Source organism: Scyliorhinus torazame, chromosome 17 (assembly GCF_047496885.1).
Source record: "Scyliorhinus torazame isolate Kashiwa2021f chromosome 17, sScyTor2.1, whole genome shotgun sequence".
In the NCBI taxonomy this organism is placed as follows: Eukaryota; Metazoa; Chordata; class Chondrichthyes; order Carcharhiniformes; family Scyliorhinidae; genus Scyliorhinus; species Scyliorhinus torazame.
In genome coordinates, this window is record NC_092723.1 from 184,859,206 (window position 1) to 184,881,305 (window position 22,100).

At 45.1% G+C, this 22,100-nt stretch overlaps 1 protein-coding gene across 6 annotated transcripts in view; it reads right to left on the minus strand.

Annotated features, from left to right (window-relative positions):
* The window catches only part of pdxdc1 (pyridoxal-dependent decarboxylase domain containing 1), a 111,481-nt gene that overhangs the window by 49,010 nt on the left and 40,371 nt on the right, over positions 1–22,100 (minus strand). For all 6 annotated transcript variants that reach the window (XM_072481822.1, XM_072481823.1, XM_072481825.1 and 3 more), the window contains exons 2-4: positions 7,509–7,582; positions 6,657–6,725; positions 5,774–5,854 (exon numbers count right to left, since the gene is read on the minus strand). In XM_072481822.1, the coding sequence (XP_072337923.1) occupies positions 5,774–5,854; positions 6,657–6,725; positions 7,509–7,582 (224 nt within the window). The remainder of the gene's footprint in view (positions 1–5,773; positions 5,855–6,656; positions 6,726–7,508; positions 7,583–22,100) is intronic.

The following is a 22,100-nucleotide window of genomic DNA, read 5'->3' on the forward strand; positions in this document are numbered from 1 at the left end:
GCTTGGAGTCCATGTGGTGTTCACAGACAGCAATCTCCAAATCCCATTGATTCGCAACTTGAAGATAACAATCCTCGATAATCTCAGATCTTTAATCAATTGTTTCTGGAAAAGTCTTTCGTCTGACTTACAATGTCAAGTGTGCAATGTAAAACTGAACTGCAAATTTACAGATACTAGAAGATTGGTACCAATTGACCCTATTCACATCAGATTCAGGAACATTATGTATTGGTTACAAACCACCTAGGTACTTCATATTTGAGAACTGCTACAAAGAGTCATTTTTGGCAAAGCTTCATATTATTACGCAGAAATTCATATGAAAATCCAGATATTAAGTAAATATAAATCGCTAAGTATTATTGACAAGCACAGTTAGCTGATTTGATTTGCTGATAGAGTTATGAAGAAGTAAAGTTGAAGGAGACTTGTATGATGCATACAGAACTGTTGGGCTAATTGGCCCGTTTCCGAGCTGTGTACACCACGCAAAAATGAACAATCTTTCTCAGCATTATTTTCTTGCTGTATTTAAGAAATATCTTGTGACGTCCTCAAATTTTTGGCAAACTTCTGCATAATGCCATCACAGAAAATGGCATTGAAACCTCATTTCCAGCTCTAAGGGCCTTTGGCTAAGATCAAGTGTCAGATCAGGTATAATGCCTTTTTGTCAGTTTGGATCCTGTATGGCCCTCTGGTGGGGAGCATGAATTGGATTCAATTAGAATTTGAATTAGTTTTTGGAGCAAGCAAGGAGATGGATTATGTGCGTGCCCCTGTCCACTCTACACATTGGCTTTGTAACTTTAAGGGAATAAAATGTGAAAAGAAACTGCATGGAACATCACAAACCAAAAGAGAAAATGCTGGAAAATCTCAGCAGGTCTAGCAGCATCTGTAAGGAGAGAAAAGAGCTAACGTTTCGAGTTCAGATGACCCTTTGTCAAAGCTGCATCCCAACATTTCTTCATTGGAGCAGTTCATAATTTTGTTCTTAATTTTTGATGGTCTGGCTATTGGCTTAGAATATAGAACATAGAGTGCAGAAGGAGGCCAATCAGCCCATCGAGTCTGCACCGACCCACTTAAACCCTCACTTCCACCCTATCCCCGTAATCCAATAACCCCTCATAACCTTTTTGGACACTAAGGGCAATTTAGAATTGCCAATCCACCTAACCTGCACACCTTTGAACTGTGGGAGGAAACTGGAGCACCCGGAGGAAACCCACGCACACACGGGGAGAAAGTGCAGACTCCGCACAGGCAGTGACCCAGCGGGGAATCGAATCTGGGACCCTGGCGCTGTGAAGCCACAGTGCTATCCACCTGTGCTACCGTGCTTGTGAGGGCATGCATCCTCTTGTGTGTACTGGCTGATTTTTCCCGAGAGAGTGCATCTCATACATCTAAGAGAGTGGTGCAGGCAATCTGCTCCCCGGCATATTTTGTTGTCAACTACAAGAGGCATGTGAAGAAAGGACCCATTGAGGCGACTAAGCTAATCAATAATTCTTCAGCCCCACCAAGTAGGAGGGAGGAATACTTTGTTTCTAATTATAGCTCCTCAAAACAATATGGGAGAAATTAGGGACAGAGTGGGCATTAGCCGGCATCACACCACACTGCTGTCCATTTTCTGACCTAGCAACTAAAGCATCGTGGTTAAGAGGTTGGCTTCTTAATCTTCAAAACAGTGTTCTACCACAACATAATTTTACAAATTCATTTTACTGTAAAAACTTTACTGGTCAGATTAAAATGCTGCTTCTAAATCTATTATATCAAAGTAATTTAAAACTGTCTTCGTAATCCAATAAAATGAGGCAATCAAGATTATAAAGCTAATTTTTTGGCAGCTACATTTGTGGCCAATTTCTAAAACCAAAGACGACGACTAATTTAATTAATTGTCTACATTCATGTATTAATGTTCTGACCCAGGAGGCAACCAGCATTACTTAATTGAATTAAGTGCCTTGCAAGAATGTAAAATATCATTAATTTGTCTTATTATCAACGAAAGCCATGGGGACACTACATTTCAAGATGTTTGTTATAGGGTTTATATTTCTTGCTTGGTTTATTCCAGATTGAACCAATACTGCACATGAATGGCAGTCTTGTTTTATGAAGATGAATTGCACTGATAAACATCATTCGTGCTTCTCCGTTTGTATTAAACCAATAAACTTAATGTACACTAATTAATTTTCCCAAGAAATGTTATTCTACATACCATTTATTGCCGATGTGTAAAGTAAGAAAAAATATACATAAAGCATCTTATCTTGCAAAAATGTCCCAAAGCACTTTACATATACTGGATTACTTAGAAATGTAATGGTTGTTGTTGGTAAGTAAACAATTACATAGTAATGGGACACAAACAGTTTAGATAAATGACCAATTCATCTATCTGGTAACATTGGTCTAGGATATGGTCCAGAATATGGAAATAAATTCCTGACCAGTGCCATTGAACCTTGAATGCCCACATGAACTGTCACAAGGTAGGTTAGCACCACCGATAATGCTGGACTCTAGCACTCTCTCACTACTGCACTAAATGGAGTGTCCAAATTCCAGAGTGGCGCTTGAACGCACAAGATCAGACTCCGCGGCGAGAGCGAGATGAGTTGACACAAGATTGCTGTACTGTGTCGATTTGAATTGTGAATTATAGTCCGTGTGCAATTAAAGATATGGGGCGAAATTCTCCGGAAACGGCGTGATGTCCGCCGACTGGCGCCCAAAATGGCGCAAATCAGACGGGCATCGCGCCGCCCCAAAGGTGCGGAATGCTCCGCATCTTTGGGGGCTGAGCCCCAACCTTGAGGGGCTAGGTCGGCACCGGACGAATTTCCGCCCCGCCAGCTAGCGGAAAAGGCATTTGGTGCCCCGCCAGCTGGCGCGGAAATGACATCTCCGGGCGGCGCGTGCGCGGGAGCGTCAGCGGCCGCTGACAGTTTCCCACGCATGCGCAGTGTAGGGAGTCTCTTCTGCCTCCGCCATGGTGGAGACCGTGGCGGAGGCGGAAGGGAAAGAGTGCCCCCACGGCACAGGCCCGCCCGCGGATCGGTGGGCCCCGATCGTGGGCCAGGCCACCGTGGGGCCCCCCCCCAGGACCCCGGAGCCTGCCCGTGCCGCCTTGTTCCGCCGGTAAGGTAGGTGGTTTAATTTACGCCGGCGGGACAGGCATTTTAGCGGCGGGACTTCGGCCCATCCGGGCCGGAGAATCGAGCGGGGGGGGCCCGCCAACTGGCACTGCCCGATTCCCGCCCCCCGACGAATATCCGGTGCCGGAGACTTTGGCAACCGGCGGGGGCGGGATTCACGCCAGCCCCCGGCGATTCTCCGACCCGGCGGGGGGGTCGGAGAATTTCGCCCATTGTCTTTTCAAACATTATGTCTGGAGCTAGCATGTTGTATAACTAAGTGCTCATAGTTGGGTGTTTGCTATTGATGCCCAAAATGGTAGGAGCAACTAACGCTGATGAATTTGTAGGATGAAAGATGATCAAGGCTAGTGGGGAGAAAGCCTAATTACTCTTCATCAAACAGCCAAGGAAAAAAGGAATCAGTGCAAACCAGGAGCAAAAACCAGGAGCAGCAAGCAAGATGGTCTCCTGTGTTGTACTCATTGCTCCAAATACGTCCCTTCATCTCCTGGAAGGTACGAATCATGTGGTATATTATGCTATGATGTATATGAAGAGTACCACATTACAACAACAATTTGCATTTATATGGCATCTGGATAGAAAACCAGCACAAATATATCAGGAGGCATAACAAAAATCTATGTTAAAGAGGTAGGTTTTAAGCAAGTCAAAGTCAGGACTGAGGACCTCGATGGCACAATCACCAACTGTGAACCATAGGAAGTGAGAGCTGCACAAGAGATGACAACTGGAGTAGCAGTGTCTCAATAGGTTTCTGGCTGGAAGAGGTTGCACTGTTGGGGAGGAATGAGTCGAAGAAGAGGTTTGAACACAAGGATGTATCAATACAAGTCAGCAAGCACAGGGGTGAAGAGTGAGCAGGGTTTCATACAGGTTAAGATACAGAGAGCTAGGGCAGCACGGTGGCATGGTGGTGAGCACTGCTGCCTCATGGCACCGAGGTCCCAGGTTCAATCCTGGCTCTGGGTCACTGTCCGTGTGGAGTTTGCACATTCTCCCCGTGTTTGCGTGTGTTTCGCCCCCACAACCCAAAGATGTGCAGGGTAGGTGGATTGGCCGCGCTAAATTGCCCCTTAATTGGAAAAAATGAATTGGGCACTCTAAATTTATTTTTAAAAAGATACAGAGAGCAACATTTTTAACAAGCTGAAATCCATGGAGGATGTTAAGGCCAACCAGGAGGTTGGAAAAGTTGAATTTGAAGGTGACAAAGGAGTAGGAGAGGGTTTCAGCAACAGACAAGGCAAGGGTGGAGATGTACAATGTTATGGAGGGGAAAGTATGCTGTTAAAAAATATAGGATCATAAAGTTCAACTCTGGAGGATCTTGTGAAGTCTGCTTCAAGCTACATAAATGGTATTGTTCCCAGAAATGTCATTTTATATGCAAGAGTCATCCAACATCTAATAACAGAATTAAAATTAGCTGACGGTACAGTCATGACAACCTGCTTGGGGGTCCTACATTGTGAGTTCAAGCCAGATGGAAGCCTACTTGTGACACTAATAAAGATTATTTAAATCATGGTGCACAATTGGTGGGGTGAGCACAAAGAACATATATATTTGACTCAGAAAACACATTTTCCTTCAGCTTAAATGCATTCAAGACTCAAACTGCTTCTTGAACTAGTCTGAAACATCACCCACTGAGTGCCAGCAGTTTCCGATTAATATTAAAGAAATGACATGTTACTGCTGAAGAGTTAGCATTTTCATGTAAATTTGCAGCACTTTGCTATCAAACAGATTTACATAAAGTTGTGCAGTAACTCATCAGATTTGTTATAGAATGGTACACTACACCAAATAACATGCCCTAAAATGGGAGAGATAGTGGGGTATGGTAATGTCACTGGACTAGCAATCCAAAGTTAAATGCTCTGGGGACACGAGTTCAAATCCTATCATAAGACCACAAGACAAAGGAGCACAACTAAGCCACTCGGCCCATCGAGTCTGCTCCGCCATTCAATCATGGCTGATATTTTCTCATCCCCATTCTCCTGCCTTCTCCCCATAACCCCTGATCCCCTTATTAATCAAGAACCTATCTATCTCGGTCTTAAAGACACTCAGCGATTTGGCCTCCACAGCCTTCTGCGGCAAAGAGTTGCACAGATTCATCTGGCAGCTGGTGGAATTTAAATTCAATGAACATTAATGAAACTGGAACTGAAAACTAGTCTCAGTAATAGTGACCGTGAAACTGTATGGTTCACAACGAAAATCTGCATCCTTACCTGGTCTGGCTCATATGCAACCCCACACCGACAGTAATGTGGTTGACTCTTAACTGCCCTCTAGTAAGCACGCAGGGAAGGGATGGGCAACACATGCTGGTCTTGCCAGCGATGTCCACATCCCAACAAAGAATATTTAAAAAATTATTTTTTCTTTCCTTCTCCTGGCACTCTTTTATAAAACACAAGTGGCTCATTATTCTTATGACTTCACTGAACTAACAACAAAGTTCAAACTCTTGAGTGCAAAACATGTTTTAACTGCACTTTCAAAAACAAAATAAAAACATTACTTTAAGTTTACTCCTCTAAAGACACCTGTAAAAATTCACTAATTACCGATGGGGCTGTAATTCCTCCTCATCTTCTCCATGCATAAGGTTCTGTACAAGCTGAAGAATAGCTGTCATGTTCTGTCCACTGGAGAAAAAAGTATTGAGTTTAACCACAAAATAAAATTTCATTCAATTAAATTCAGTTTATCAACAAAAAATATTTGGGCCCTCATTGGAAACACTAATTTTGGGGTGCTGAGATTTGGTTTCCAGTTACCCTGCAATGAATAATGGAACATTATTCGGCAAGGCACATTTATAAAAGTTTAAAAAATATAACACAAACATTTTGCCGTGGTGTTTTTCAGTGAATCCACAAGACAGGTTTCTTGCATAGCTGGAGATATTGTTTAAAACTCATCTATTAATGAGCCCGGGCCATTAGATGGCAATAATGAAGCACATGTTCTCAGCACATTAACCACATTAGGGTCTCCAGTTGCTTCGTCTGGACCTGTAGACTTAATGACCTGCAAAGACTCGCATTCAAAGCATTGTGTTGCATCTTTGACTTTGTCTATATACGTGTTTCTGGAACCCACCTCTTCATTCACCTGAGGAGGGAGCAGTGCTCCAAAAGCTAATGATTCAAAACAAACCTGTTGGACTTTAATCTGGTGTTGGCAGACTTCTTACTTTAAAAAGCAAATTTTAAATGGCAGGTATTCAAGTAAATGCAATTCAATAAAAATGATTCTTTACAGGATAATTGGGATTCTTAGAGGCAATATCAAAAGATCTCACAATAAAATTTGGCAGACTAATAATATATCCAATAACATTACCACAGTAAATGACACTGGAAATGAAATAGGAAGACATTGCAAAAAATACCTGCAGAAAAAATAACCAAGATCTTTAAAAGTTTGATTTTCAGCATTACTCACCTGCCTTGTAAGGGGCCGGGAATATCTTTTCTGGCATATTTCTTCTTCTCTCTCTCTTCATCTGCTTCCCTGAGTGATTAATAAAAGTGGAAGATATCACTAATTTGAGACATGCCCTGTGAGAAACAGCAATGATTCTACTGATCATAGAGAAACAAAATGTTACTTGAATAAGAATACATTTAAGTAACTAAATTTTACTGAAAACAGTTTTAAAAGGTACCAACTAAATAGTTTTAATTACAATAAACTGTGACTTACTGTATTATATATTTCATTTTAGCCCTGTTAATGGAGTCATAACCATTGTAAAATAATTCCCAAACGTTTGAGGGTTGCTTTAAAATGTTGTTACTAAGATTAAAACATTTACAAGTTCCACAATGGTCAAAATAAAAATAATTTAATGCAATTTTCTTTCCATAACTGATCAGTTCCCAATTACCACAGCACTCAATGTATTTAGATTGATGAAAGGATAAAAAACACAATGAAGAATGTATATACCATATCCAAATCACTTATAATCAGAGGAAATTCTAGAAGACGTTATGTTACTGAGATGATTGCTCAAAAACTGATGATGGAACACAAGGATGATCAATGTGTTGATATTGTAAGAAACAGCCAAATTTATCATGAGGGAAGACATTTACAAAAATATGGTAATTATGTAGTTGTGCAACTTTTAAGATATAGAATGGACATGTTCCCAAATCAGACAGATAATTTTAATGTTAATATTTTTCTCTTTCTTTCCTGAATGCAAGAAAATTCACATTATCTTTCTAACTCGAAAAAATGTGCTCAGTTTTCATGAAGTTATTATTGTGATAGAGATTGCGAACTCACCTCTGAGAGTCTTCCAACATCTTCATGGCCTCATTAAGGTTCTTCCCCATCTCAGCTAAAGTGGGGTCAACCATCTGTCAAAAAAAGTAAAAGTAAAGCAGTTACACAGAATCGTTCACACCCAGAGCATCCCAAACCACTTCACAGCCAATGAAGTATTTCTAATTTGTGGGTACTTTTGGTAAAAGAATCATGGCAATTAACCTGTTTGTAGCAAGTATCCACAATCAACAACATGATAATGACCAGATCATCTATTTTTGTGATGTTGTTTGAGGGATGACAATTGTCCAGGGACACTGGAAATAACTCCCCTGTTCTTATTATCCTTCACATCCACCAGAGGGGGCCTCGGTTCAATGCCTCAGCCGAAAGACCGTGCAGAAGCTTCTTATTACTGCTCCGGTGTATCAGCCGAGATTATTCTGCTCAAGTCCTAAAGTGAAACTCAAAGCCACAAATTTTTTTTTACATTTAGAGTACCCAATCCATTTTTTTCAATTAAGGGTCAATTTAGCGTGACCAATCCACCTAGCCTGCACATCTTTGGGTTGTGGGGGCGAAGCCCACGCCAACACGGGGAGAATGTGCAAACTCCAAACAGAAAGTGACCCAGAGCCAGGATCGAACCTGGGACCACAGTGCCGTGAGGCAGCAGTGCTAACCACTGCGCCACCGTGCTGCCTAACCCACAACTTTCTGACTCAGGCGCAAGAATGTTACCACCTGAGCCACTGTTGGCACTCAGACCAATTTACTGAGATATAATAACACCAAGACACATATAGCAACACAAGAAATAGGAGCAGGAATAGACCATATGGTCTCGAGCATGCTCAACCATTCGATATGATCAATATTATCTGCCTCAATTTTATTTTCCCGCCACTCTCCATATCCCTTCATGCCAAGATATCAAAAATCTACCTCAGTCTTACATACAGAAGCATCCAGAACACTCCGGGGTAGAGAAATCCAAAGATTCACAATCCTAAATTTCTCCTAATCCCCATTCCAATCAATTGATTCCTTGCCTTGAGGCCGTTTTAGATTCCCTAGCTAAGGAAACAACCTTAGTAGCTGCCATCTTCATTCCCTTCGGAAACTTAGAACTATGTGATCATCTCTCATTCTTCCAAACTCCAGAGTATTGATCCAATTTATTCAGCCTATCGCCCAATAAACTAGTGTAGTGAACGTCTGCTGCATCGTCTCCAAGACAAGTATATCCTTCCTAAGATATGGAGACCAAGACTGTGCCAGTACGCAAGGTGTGGTCTCACCAAAGCCTACGCAATTGTAGCAAGACTTCCTTATTCTTGTCCACCAATCCCCTCATAATAAAGGCCAACATGTCATTTGCCTAAATAAAAACAAACAGTGCTGGGAAAAATTCAGGTCTGGAGGCATCTGTGGAGAGAGACTTGGGAGTTAACATTGAGTCCAATGCAACTTCTTCAGAAATGAAGTTGTTCTGAAAAAGAGTCATACTGAACTTGGAATATTAACTCTCCTTTTCTCTCCACAGGTGCTGCCAGACGTGAAGTTTTCCAGAAGTTTCTGTTTCTATTTTAGATTTCCAGCATCCGCCGCATTAGCCTCTCAGTGCAATTTGCCTAATTGCTTGTACAAATACACCAAACTCTTTCTGGACATCAATATTTAAGAGCTTCATGCACTTAAAAAATATTCTGCTCTTCTACAGTTCCTATGACAAAGTCTCATGCTTCCACACATTATACTCCATCCACCTGCCACATTGCATCTCACCCACATAACCTAACTACACCTCTTTGTGTCTTACTCACATCTTGCATTCTTTTTTTTTTAAAATCTATTTTATTAACATTTTTCAAACAAAATGTTTTCCGTTTTTACAACTCAACCAGGTATTATACATTAACTGGTAAATAACATTATTTAAATAATATAGTGAACTAATAACGCCAACTAAACAAGAAAAAACACAAATAACAAAAATGCAAAATAGTGCTCCCCCTCCTCCCCCTCCCCTGGGTTGCTGCTGCTGCCATTTCTATCTTTTCATTATCGTTCCGCGAGATAGTCATGGAACGGTTGCCACCGCCTGGAGAACCCTTGGGCCGATCCTCTCAACGCAAATTTTATCCGTTCCAATCTTATGAACCCTGCCATGTCGTTTATCCAGGCCGCCGCGCCTGGGGGTTTCGCTTCCTTCCACATGAGTAGAATCCTGCGCCGGGCTACTAGGGGCGCAAAGGCCAAAATATCGGCCTCTTTCGCCTCCTGCACTCCCGGCTCTTCCGCAACCCCAAATATAGCTAACCCCCAGCCAGGCTCGACCCGGACCTTCACCACCTTTGAAATTACCCTTGCCACGCCCCCCCAGAACTCGTGCAGTGCCGGACACGACCAGAACATGTGTGTGTGGTTCGCCGAGCTTCCTGAGCACCTCCCACACCTGTCCTCCACCCCGAGAAACCTGCTCAGTCTTGCTCCCGTCATATGTGCTCTATGTAGAACCTTAAATTGAATCAGGCTAAGCCTGGCACACGATGACAAGGAATTTACCCTACTTAGGGCATCAGCCCATAGCCCCTCCTCGATCTCTTCCCCCAGCTCTTCTTCCCATTTCCCCTTCAGCTCCTCTATCATCGCCTCCCCCTCGTCCCTCATCTCCCGGTATATTTCGGACACTTTGCCCTCTCCGACCCATACTCCAGAAATCACTCTGTCTTGGATCCCCTGCGTCGGGAGCTGCGGAAATTCCCTCACCTGTTGCCTTGCAAATGCCCTCACTTGCATATACCGAAAGGCGTTCCTCGGGGGCAACTTATATTTTTCTTCTAGCGCTCCCAGACTTGCAAACGTCCCGTCTATAAACAGGTCCCTCAACTTCCTAATTCCTGCTCGTGCCAACACTGGAACCCCACATCCATCTTCCCTGGGATAAACCTGTGGTTATTCCTTATCGGGGACCACACCAAGGCACCCGTCACTCCCCTGTGTCGCCTCCACTGCCCCCAGATCCTCAAGGTTGCCACCACCACTGAATTTGTGGTGTACCTTTTCGGGGAGAACGGCAGCGGCGCCGTCACCAGCGCTTTTAGGCTCGTTCCCTTACAGGACGCCATCTCCAGCCTCTTCCACGCTGCTCCCTCTTCCTCCCCCATCCACTTACAGACCATCTACACATTGGCGGCCCAGTAGTAGTCGCTCAAACTCGGCAGCGCCAGTCCCCCTCTGTCCCTACTACGCTGCAAGAACCCCCTCTTTACTCTCGGGGTCTTTCCGAGAACTCTCCAAACTCCTTAAGTATCTGCATTCCTTCTGGCATACCCTCTACCGGGTCTTTAATGAATAAAAAGATCATCTGCGTAGAGCGACACTCGGTGCTCCTCTCCCCCTCTAAGCACCCCCCACCACTTCTTAGAATCCCTCAGCGCTATGGCCAGTGGTTCAATTGCCAACGCGAACAGTAACGGGGATAGGGGACACCCTTGTCTTGTACCCCTATGTAGCCGAAAATACCCTGATCTTTGCCGGTTTGTAAGACCCCGAGAGTAAATATAAGAGTCTGACCCATCCAATAAACCCCTCACCGAACCCGAACCTCTTCAGCACCTCCCACAGATAGTCCCACTCCACCCTATCGAATGCCTTCTCTGCATCCATCGCCGCCACTATCTCTGCCTCCCCCTCCGGTGGGGGCGTCATCATCACCCCCAGCAACCTTCGTACATTAACATTCAGTTGTCTCCCCTTTACAAACCCTGTCTGGTCGTCATGCACCACCCCTGGGACGCCATCCTCTATCCTTGTCGCCATCACTTTTGCCAGCAGATTGGCATCTACCTTTAGGAGTGAGATAGGCCTGTATGACCCGCATTGCAGCGGGTCCTTATCTCGTTTCAGGATTAACGATATCGTCGCCTCTGACATTGTCGGGGGTAGCATCCCCCTTTCCTTAACCTCATTAAAGGTTCTCGCCAAGAGCGGGGCCAACAGGTCCATATACTTACTGTAGAATTCCACCGGAAACCCATCTGGTCCTGGGGCCTTCCCTGCCTGCATGTTCCCCAGTCCTTTAATCACCTCATCCACATCGACTGGCGCCCCCAGACCTACCACCTCCTGCCCCTTCACCTTCGAGAACCTTAACTGGTCCAGAAAGTGTAACATTCCTTCTTTTCCCTCCGGGGGTTGGGACTCATATAGCCTCTCATAAAAGGTCTTGAACACCTCGATCACTTTCCCAGCTCTCTGCTCAATATTTCCCGTTTCATCCCTAACTTCCCCCGATCTCTCTTGCCGCCATCCTCTTCCGAAGTTGGTGGGCCAACTGCCGGCTCGCCTTTTCCCCATACTCATATTGCATCCCCTGTGCCTTCCTCCACTGTGCCTTTCCCGTGGTCAGCAGGTCAAACTCCGTCTGTAGTCTTCGTCTTTCTCTATATAGCCCTTCGTCTGGGGCCTCCACATACTTTTTATCCACCCTCAAAATTTCCCCCACTAATCTCTCTTTCTTTGCCCTCTTGTTTCCCCTTGTGGGCTCTGATGGAGATCAGCTCTCCTCTAACCACCGCCTTCAGCGCTTCCCATACTACCCCCACCTGAACCTCCCCATCGTCGTTGACCTCCAAGTATCGCTCAATACACCCCCTCACCCTTCCGCAGACCCCCTCGTCCACCAGTAGTCCCATATCTAGTCGCCAGAGTGGGCGCTGCTCCCCTGCCTCTCCTAGTTCCAATTCCACCCAATACGGGGCGTGGTCTGAAATGGCTATGGCCGAGTACTCCGTTCCTGCCACTTTCGGGATCAGTGCCCTTACCAAAACGAAAAAGTCTATCCAGGAATATACCTTATGGACGTGGGAGAAGAAAGAGAACTCTTTAGCCATCGGCCTGGCGAGTCTCCACTCCACTCCCCCCATTTGTTCCATAAATCCCTCAAGCACCTTGGCCGCTGCCGGCCTTCTCCCGGTCCTGGATCTGGACCGGTCTAGCCCTGGATCCAGCACTGTATTAAAATCCCCCCCCCGCCCCCCCAGTACCAAGCTTCCCACCTCCAGGTCCGGGATACGTCCCAGCATTCGCTTCATGAATCCCGCGTCATCCCAGTTCGGGGCATATACATTCACCAGCACAACCGCCTCTCCCTGCAGTCTGCCATTCACCATCACATATCTGCCCCCACTGTCCACCACTATATTCTTCGCCTCGAATGATACACATTTCCCACCAATATTGCCACCCCTCTGTTTTTCACGTCCAACCCGGAGTGGAATACCTGTCCCGCCCATCCTTTTCTTAATCTAACCTGATCCGCCACCTTTAGGTCATCTCCTGGAGCATGACTACATCCACCTTCAGTCTCTTTAAGTGCGCAAACACCCGTGCCCTCTTAATCGGCCCATTTAAGCCTCTCACATTCCACGTGATCAGCCGGATTGGGGGGCCATTCACCCCCCCACCCCCCACCGTCAACTAGCCATCCCCTTTTTTTGGCCATCTCCCCATCCAGGTCCCGCGCACCCGTCTGTCCCCCAGGCAGCGCCTTCCCGCCCCGGTCACCTAATCTCTTACCAGCTCCCCCTTGCCCTCAGCAGCAGCAACCCAGTTAATCTCTCACCCCCCCCCCTCCCCGCTAGATCCCTCTCTAGCTTGGTTACTCCCCCCATATTGCTTCCGGTAGTCAGCTAACTCTGGCTGACCTTGGCTTCCCCCGTTCACTCTTTGACCTCCCTACGTGTGGGGCTCCCTTCCTTCCTGCGCCCGTTTTCCCGCTATAATTTCCATAGCGCGGGAAAATACCCGCGCTTTCCTCTCGGCCCCGCCCCCTATGGCGCAGTTCCCTCATTCCCCTTCCCTGTCCCTTTTTCCACCGGCGCCCACATTTCTTTGTGTCCCCCATCGAGGGGAGAGAAATTCCCCGTCCAACATTGCTGTACAATAGCCCTCCCCTTTCCCCACTTTACATTCCTGTATCACCACCTCGCTGCTCCTCTCCAAACACCAAACTCTCAAATCTAGACCAGTTTCTCTTCTTGGATGAATGTCCATGCCTCATCCGTCGTCCAAAATGACGCTGGTAATTTTGTGATGGGAGACAAGGAAATAGCTGAGGAACTGAATAAGTACTTTGCGTCAGTCTTCACAGTAGAAGACATGAGTAATATCCCAACAATTCCGGAGAGTCAGGGGGCAGAGTTGAATATGGTAGCCATCACAAAGGAGAATGTGCTAGAGAAATTAAGAGATCGAAAAATTGATAAATCTCCGGGCCCAGATGGGCTACATCCTAGAGTGCTAAAGGAGATAGCTGAAGAAATAGTGGAGGCGTTAGGTATGATCTTTCAAAAGTCACTGGAGTCCGGGAAAGTTCCAGAGGATTGGAAAATCGCTGTTGTAACCCCCCTGTTCAAGAACGGAACAAGGAAAAAGATGGAAAATTATAGGCCAATTAGCCTAACCTCGGTTGTTGGCAAGATTCTAGAATCCATTGTTAAGGATGAGATTTCTAAATTCTTGGAAGTGCAGGGTCGGATTAGGACAAGTCAGCATGGATTTAGTAAGGGGAGGTCGTGCCTGACAAACCTGTTAAGTTCTTTGAAGAGATAACAAATAGGTTAGACCAAGGAGAGCCAATGGATGTTATCTATCTTGACTTCCAAAAGGCCTTTGATAAGGTGCCTCACGGGAGACTGCTGAGTAAAATAAGGGCCCATGGTATTCGAGGCAAGGTACTAACATGGATTGACGATTGGCTGTCAGACAGAAGGCAGAGAGTTGGGATAAAAGGTTCTTTTGCGGAATGGCAACCGGTGATGAGTGGTGTCCCGCAGGGTTCAGTGTTGGGGCCACAGCTGTTCTCTTTATATATTAACGATCTAGATGACGGGACTGAGGGCATTCTGGCTAAGTTTGCCGATGATACAAAGATAGGTGGAGGGGCAGGTAGTATGGAGGAGGTGGGGAGGCTGCAGAAAGATTTAGACAGTTTAGGAGAGTGGTCCAAGAAATGGCTGATGAAATTCAACGTGGGCAAGTGCGAGGTCTTGCACTTTGGAAAAAAGAAGAGGGGCGTGGACTATTTTCTAAACGGTGACAAAATTCATAATGCTAAAGTGCAAAGGGACTTGGGAGTCCTAGTCCAGGATTCTCTAAAGGTAAACTTGCAGGTTGAGTCCGTAATTAGGAAAGCAAATGCAATGTTGTCATTCATCTCAAGAGGCTTGGAATATAAAAGCAGAGATGTACTTCTGAAGCTTTATAAAGCATTAGTTAGGCCCCATTTAGAATACTGTGAGCAATTTTGGGCCCCACACCTCAGGAAGGACATACTGGCACTGGAGCGGGTCCAGCGGAGATTCACACGGATGATCCCAGGAATGGTAGGCCTAACATATGATGAACGTCTGAGGATCCTGGGATTCTATTCATTGGAGTTTAGGAGGTTGAGGGGAGATCTCACAGAAACTTACAAGATAATGAATGGCTTAGATAGGGTGGATGTATGGAAGTTGTTTCCATTAGCAGGGGAGACTAGGACCCGGGGGCACAGCCTTAGAATAAAAGGGAGTCACTTTAGAACAAAGATGAGGAGACATTTCTTCAGCCAGAGAGTGGTGGGTCTGTGGAATTCATTGCCACAGAGGGCGGTGGAGGCCGGGACGTTGAGTGTCTTTAAGACAGAAGTTGATAAATTCTTGATTTCTCGAGGAATTAAGGGCTATGGAGAGAGAGCGGGTAAATGGAGTTGAAATCAGCCATGATTGAATGGTGGAGTGGACTCGATGGGCCGAATGGCCTTACTTCCGCTCCTATGTCTTATGGTCTTGAAGTAGTGGTGCTTGCCCTGATGCGTGACCCACAATCGCGCCGGCTGCAGCATCCCAAATTTTTTCTTCCTATGGAGCACCGCCTTGGCCCGGTTAAAGCTCGCCCTCCTTCTCGCCACCTCCGCACTCCAATCCTGATACATCCGTATCACCGCATTCTCCCATTTGCTACTCCGTGCCTTCTTGGCCCAGCTCAGGACCATCTCTCTGTCCATATAGCAATGGAACTTCACCACTATTGCTCTTGGTGTTTCACCTGCCTTTGGTCTTCTCACGAGGACCCGGTACGCTCTCTCCACTTCCAGGGGGCCCGTTGGGGCCTCAGCTCCCATTAGCGTGTGGAGCATCGTACTCACATACGCCCCAGCATCAGCTCCCTCTGCTCCTTCGGGGAGACCTCGAATCCGTAGGTTTTTCCTCCTCGAGCTGTTCTCCAGGGCTTCCAGCCTTTCTATGCACCTCTTGTGTCGTGCCTCGTGTGTCTCCGTTTTTACCACCAGACCCTGTATCTCATCTTCATTCTCGGCTGCCTTTGCCTTCACGCCACGGAGCTCCATCTCCTGGACCTTTTGTGTTTCCTTCAGTCCCTCGATTGCCTGTAGCATCGGCACCAGCACCTCTTTCTTAAACTCCTCCACACATCGTCGGAGAAACTCCTGCTGGTCCGGGCCCCATACCATCTGGGCTCCATCCGCCGCCATCTTGCTTCTCCCTTCTCTTCTCTGCCGCTGCTCCAAAGGATCCTTCGCAATCTGGCCACTACCGCCGCTCCTTTCCATACACACCTGGGAGGACTCCTTCCTTCATCACCCCACACTGGGTTAGGTCGAAAAAAATTTCCGTTGGGGCTCCCGATAAGAGCCCAAAAGTCCGTTAGAACGGGAGCTGCCGAAACGTGCGGCTTAGCAGTGCATCACCGCAACCGGAAGTCCACATCTTGTATTCTAACCACTCAGCAAACTTAGGCACATTACTCTTGATTTCTTTGACTAAATTGTTAGCATAGACTTTAAATAGCAGAGGATTCAGCACTGATCTTTGCCACAATCCACTAGTCACAATATGTCCACTTAAAAATGCCCTGTTTATTCTTACTCTTTACTTCCTGCCTGTTGACTAATCCTCCATCTAGGCTAATATATTATACCCAACTCCATCCAGGTTAATATATTGTCCCAACTCCTTTTGCATGGCACCTTATCAAATGCTTTTTGGAAATCCAAGAATACAACATCTATGGGGCAGCATGGTGGCACAGTGGTTAGCACTGCTGCCTCACAGCGCCAGGGACCCAGGTTCGATTCCAGTCTTGGGTGACTGTCTGTGTGGAGTTTGCACACTCTCCCCGTGTCTGCGCGTTTTCCTCCGGGTGCCCCGGTTTCCTCCCACAGTCCAAAGATGTGCAGGTTAGGTAGATTGGCCATGATCAATGCATGGGTTTACAGGGATAGGGCGGGGGAGGGAGCCCGGGTGGGATGCTCTTTCGGAGGTTTGGTGTAGACTCAATGGTTTAGCACAGGGCTAAATCGCTGGCTTTTAAAGCAGACCCAGGCAGGCCAGCAGCACAGTTCAATTCCTGTACCAGCCTCCCCGAACAGGCGCCGGAATGTGGCGACTAGGGGCTTTTCATAGTAACTTCATTTGAAGCCTACTTGTGACAATAAGCAATTTTAATTTCATTTCATTATGGCTTTTCTCTCCTTTGTCTACCCTACTAGTTTACATATTCAAAAAGTATTGATAAATTTGTCAAACACAATTTCCCTTTTGTAAAACCACAATCGGCCTTGTCTGATCATACTGCGATTTTCCAGCTGCAACGTTAAGGTCTGCCGGTCAAAAGTTACATCTTCAATTCATAGATTATACTATGCATAGTTTATTTGACTATCTTGTTGAAATACAATTTTTATACTGAAATTGACTTACTGGGGGCAGGGGAACAATTAAGAAAATAAACCTGCACAAGAAAGAAATGTTCAATCATGACACCGAGCATCTGAAGTTGTGATAAGAGGTTTTTACAAAACCATGGCAGTAAAGTCAATGCAATGTAAGAATTAAACCATTAATTTCATCTTCCAAACCCTTACACTATAATGCTACTTACATAGTGAGTTCTGAATTCAGCTTTGGTAATAAATAACTGTAGATCATGAAATAAGCAATAAAAAGCATCATGCAAATAATATCTTGTGGTGGTGGCCTACCATCCCGTAAGATGATGGCTAGTGTGTGGTGGTCAACTCTCTGTAGAGGATAGCCTCGTGTGTAACAGGAACCCCACTCTGGCATGGTGGGTTTCTGCCATATCCTCTGAGCAAGTACAGGATTTGCTGCCCTTTTTCTAGGCCCTAGTCTCAGCCAGCTGGGCCTTTCGTTTCTGCTCACATCTTCCAATACTTTTCCAAAATCTCAGTCACCAGAGGTCACGATCATCAATGACTGCTTGTCAACTGTCACTGATAACATCTGCTATCTTCATATCTCTCTTCCAGATATGCTCGTATCGAGGGACACCCAGGAGATCATGACCCAGTAGTCCCATTCACCAGACAGAAGGTCTTTGATCCAAGGCCAGTGGATGACTGTGGCCGAGCCAGAGCGGACACCGTTGTCTTAGAAATTAGTTTTCTCATGGAACTGGCACACTCCAGGAGTTCTCAGTTGGTGAACTTGTCCTGCCAAGATGAGGATATATCTGAGGCAGCAATGGTGCAAACTGTGCAATCTTTTCTCCTGCCAAGCACAAGTTGTTCAGGTCTCATCACTAAAGGAATGAAATGGCCCACTAAGGCCACAGCCTTGGTAGATTCACAGTTTTGTGTTCCCAGTCAGATTGCTGTTGTTCCACACTGCCTCACTCAGTTGCAACGTTTGTGACATGTGTACTGATTTCAGCATCAAGTGAGATTGTTGTTGAATGTGGAGCCAAGGTATGTGAAGCTATCAACAATCTCCAGAGTCATATTGTCAATGCTGATACGTGGCGGTATGGCAACATCCTAGACCATGACATCTCTCTTCCTGGTACCGATGGTTAAACCAAACTCGTTACAGGTGTGAGAGAGTCTGTCCATTTGCCCAAGGTGATCCTCGATATGGAATGTTATTTCTTGGGTCCCATGCCAACAAGGCAGAACAGTTCGGTTATGTAACTGTCATTGAACATTCTGTACTATGAAACAAGCAGTATGCAAAAGTGATACACTATAGTAGCTTCAATGTGATATTTACAATGTTCACATACAGAATGAGGGAGTTATATTGAGTTTCAATTAAAGATTGCAACATTGCAGTATGTTATAGTAGCAATTCCATAAATCATCTGTCTGTACACCGTAATATTATTAAAAATAAAAGCAGAAAATGCTAGATCAGCTCAGCAGGCCTGGTAGCATCTGTGGAGAGAAAAACAGTGTTAAAGTTTTGAGTCCATTTGATTCTTCTTCAGAGCTGAAGAGGGGTAGCAATGTGATAGATTATATAATTGGTGGTGGAGAAGGTGAAGCAGAATAGAAGGTCAGGGATAGGTAGGAGCTAAGGAATGATTGACAATGCTGTCATGGACACAAGACAAAGGGAGTATTAATGGTAGCATTAAAGACGAAAGAGGGTGCTGATAGTGGCATAAAGGTAAGAATGTATTAATAGAACAAAGGTCAGTGCTCAGTGAAAGCAAAATGAAAGACCAAGTGACAGGTGGGGTTTGTGTTGGGACAAACAAAAAAAGGGGGTCAAGATGGAGGAAAAAGTTCACAGTCATAGAATCAACAGTGCAGAAGGAGGCCATTCAGCCCATCGAGTCTGCACCGGCCCTTACAAAGAGCACCCTACTGAAGCCCACGTATCTACCCTATCCCCGTAACCCCCACTTCACGTTTTTGAACACTAAGGGCAATTTAGCATGGCCAATCCACCTAACCTGCACATCTTTGGACTGTGGGAAGAAACCGGAGCACCCGGAGGAAACCCACGCAACACGGGGAGAACGTGCAGACTCCGCACAGACAGTAACCTAGCCGGGAATCGAACCTGGGACCCTGGAGCTGTGAAGCAACTGTGCTAACCACTATGCTACCGTGCTGCCCTGTCTAAAGCTGTTGGACTCAATGTTCGAGTGCAGAAGGCTGGACTTGCAAAATGAGAAACATATATGCAATTTACACTATTTAACTGAAGGTAAACACCATTGAACAACTGCTTTCTATGCAAACATTTATTTATTTGCCCAACATATTCAGGCATGGATACGTTCTCCATGCCTCATTTATATTGTCTTTCTGAAATTTAAACACAAGGTGCAGCAGAGGGCAGTGCATGCAGCCTCTTGAATATACTCAGAACTCTGCAACTGAAGTGCAAATTATAAAGAGACTATCTCCTGAGGTGCTGCACTATTCTAATGTGGAATCAAGCTCCAGTGCACTCCACATTAGAATGAGTGAGGCACAATTTGCAGTAACAGCTATTTGTCAATACTACCCTAGTTTTACAACAAAAGCTTTAATAACTTTGTCACAGATAGCCAAAGTTTTTATATCTGTGACTCCATTGAATATATTTACATTTACAATACCAAATTAGCATAGAATAGTTTGAGTCAGGGAGACATAAAGGCCACAGCTGGTACAAAGGAGCTTTGTTCAGTACATTTGGTTATTGGGAAGGAAAGGATTTACATTTATATAGCATCATTCACGCCTTCGGGGTATTCCAAAATTCTTTATTCTGATTCCTTAAAGTGCAGTCACTGTTGCACACTATGCAAATATATATTTGGGCTATAGTTGTCCACAATGTTTCATTTTAATGCCTAATGGCATTTTAAGCTGGTGGACAATAATCTTCTGGACAGCAATCTGCAAGTTATTACACTTGCGCCCTATTTACATTCGTCAAAACAAAGATCTTCCAAATGATAGTGTTTTTAAAAAAAACAATTAAGGGGCAATTTAGCGTGGCCAATCCACCTACCCTGCACCTATCTTTGGGTTGCGAGGGTGAGCCCCACGCAGACACGGGGAGAATGTGCAAACTCCACTCGGAGAGTGACCCGGGGCCGGGATCGAACCCGGGTCCTCGGCACCGTGAGGCAGCAGTGCTAACCACTGCACCACCGTGCTGCCCGAAAATGAGTGTTTATCCATCCTCTGACAGTGTAAAAAATAATGCACAACTGAAAACCATTGCACATCTGCCATGTAACAATGGAATTAAGGACTGTAGGTTTCCATTTATACTGTGGCTTTCACGGCCTTCAGGACTTCCCAAAGTGATCTACAAAGAATGAAGTACCTTTGAAGTGTCATGTAATATCAATCAGTCAATAGGGACTGTGGCAGACGAAGTTCCTATAAGCAAACAATTTGACAATAACCAGATAATGTTTTTTTTAAAAACTGACTTGACTGAGGATTAAACATTGGCCAGGACTGCAGGGATAACCCGCCAGCTCTTTTTCCAAATAGTACATCCACTTCAAAAGCAGGTGAAGCCTCAGTCTTCAAGTAGGACTTGAACCAACAGCTGTGAGTCAGAGACCAGAGTGCCACAGCTGCCACCTCTACTGATGAAATGTATATTCTGCAAACTGGATGCAGTTCAGGCAGTCATCCATTATTAAATAAATACGAGACAGAGTTTTGTGTGTCAATATCAGAGCTGCAAATTAGCTATTGGGTGTCAAATTTATGCATTCTTCATAAGTGTGGACAGATACAAGTCAAAAACAGTGGCAGAAAGATTCAAGTCAACTAACAAAACAGCTTGCAGCTGCCTGACGTTCTTTTTTTTCTATACATTTAGTGTACCCAATTAATTTTTTTTCCAATTAAGGGGCAATTTAGCGTGTTCAATCCACCTACCTTGCAGATCTGTGGGTTGTGGGGGCGAAACCCACACAAACACGGAGAATGTGCAAACTCCACACGGACAGTGATTCAGAGCCGGGATCGAACCTGGGACCTCAGCCGCCTGACGTTCTTAATAATCGTCACTGGTGAATGAAGCATTACCGTTGGAATACAAGTCAGCAATAATCAAAGTTTCAATAATTCTTCAACAAATTGTTGTTCTTGATTTATATTAAAGAGCTAGATGTGGGTGTACAGGCATAATTTTAAAAATGGAATATGCCACAAAACATGAAGAATTGAGGATGAAAGTGATAGACTTCATGAGGTCATGGGCAGACTGCTGGAACGGATGACCACATGCCAGATGACATTTAATGCAGAGATGTGTGAAGTGATACATTTTGGTAGGACAAATGAGGAGAGGCAGCATAAAGGGGGTGCAGGGGCAGAGAGTAATGCTTGGATCTAGTATATCTCTTTTGTTGGGACCATGAATTGGATTCAATTTGAATTGGCTTTTGGAGCAAGCAAGAAGATGGATTGGGGGCTTGCCTGTGCACTCTGCACATTGGCTTTGCAACTCTGAAAAAGGAATACATTAAAAATAAAGGGCAATGGGATCCTGGGCTTTATAAATAGAAGCGTAGAGTACTTAGGTGAATTAGGTGAATCGTTTATAATACAATGACCTCAACTGGAGTATTGAGTCCAATTCTTTTTTTAAAATAATTTTAGAGTACCCAATTCATTTTTTCCCAATTAAGGGACAATTTAGCGGGCCAATCCACCTAGCTTGCACATTTTTGGGTTGTGGGGGCGAAACCCACGCAAACACGGGGAGAATGTGCAAACTCCACACGGACAGTGACCCAGAGCCAGGATCGAACCTGGGACCTCGGCACCGTGAGGCCACA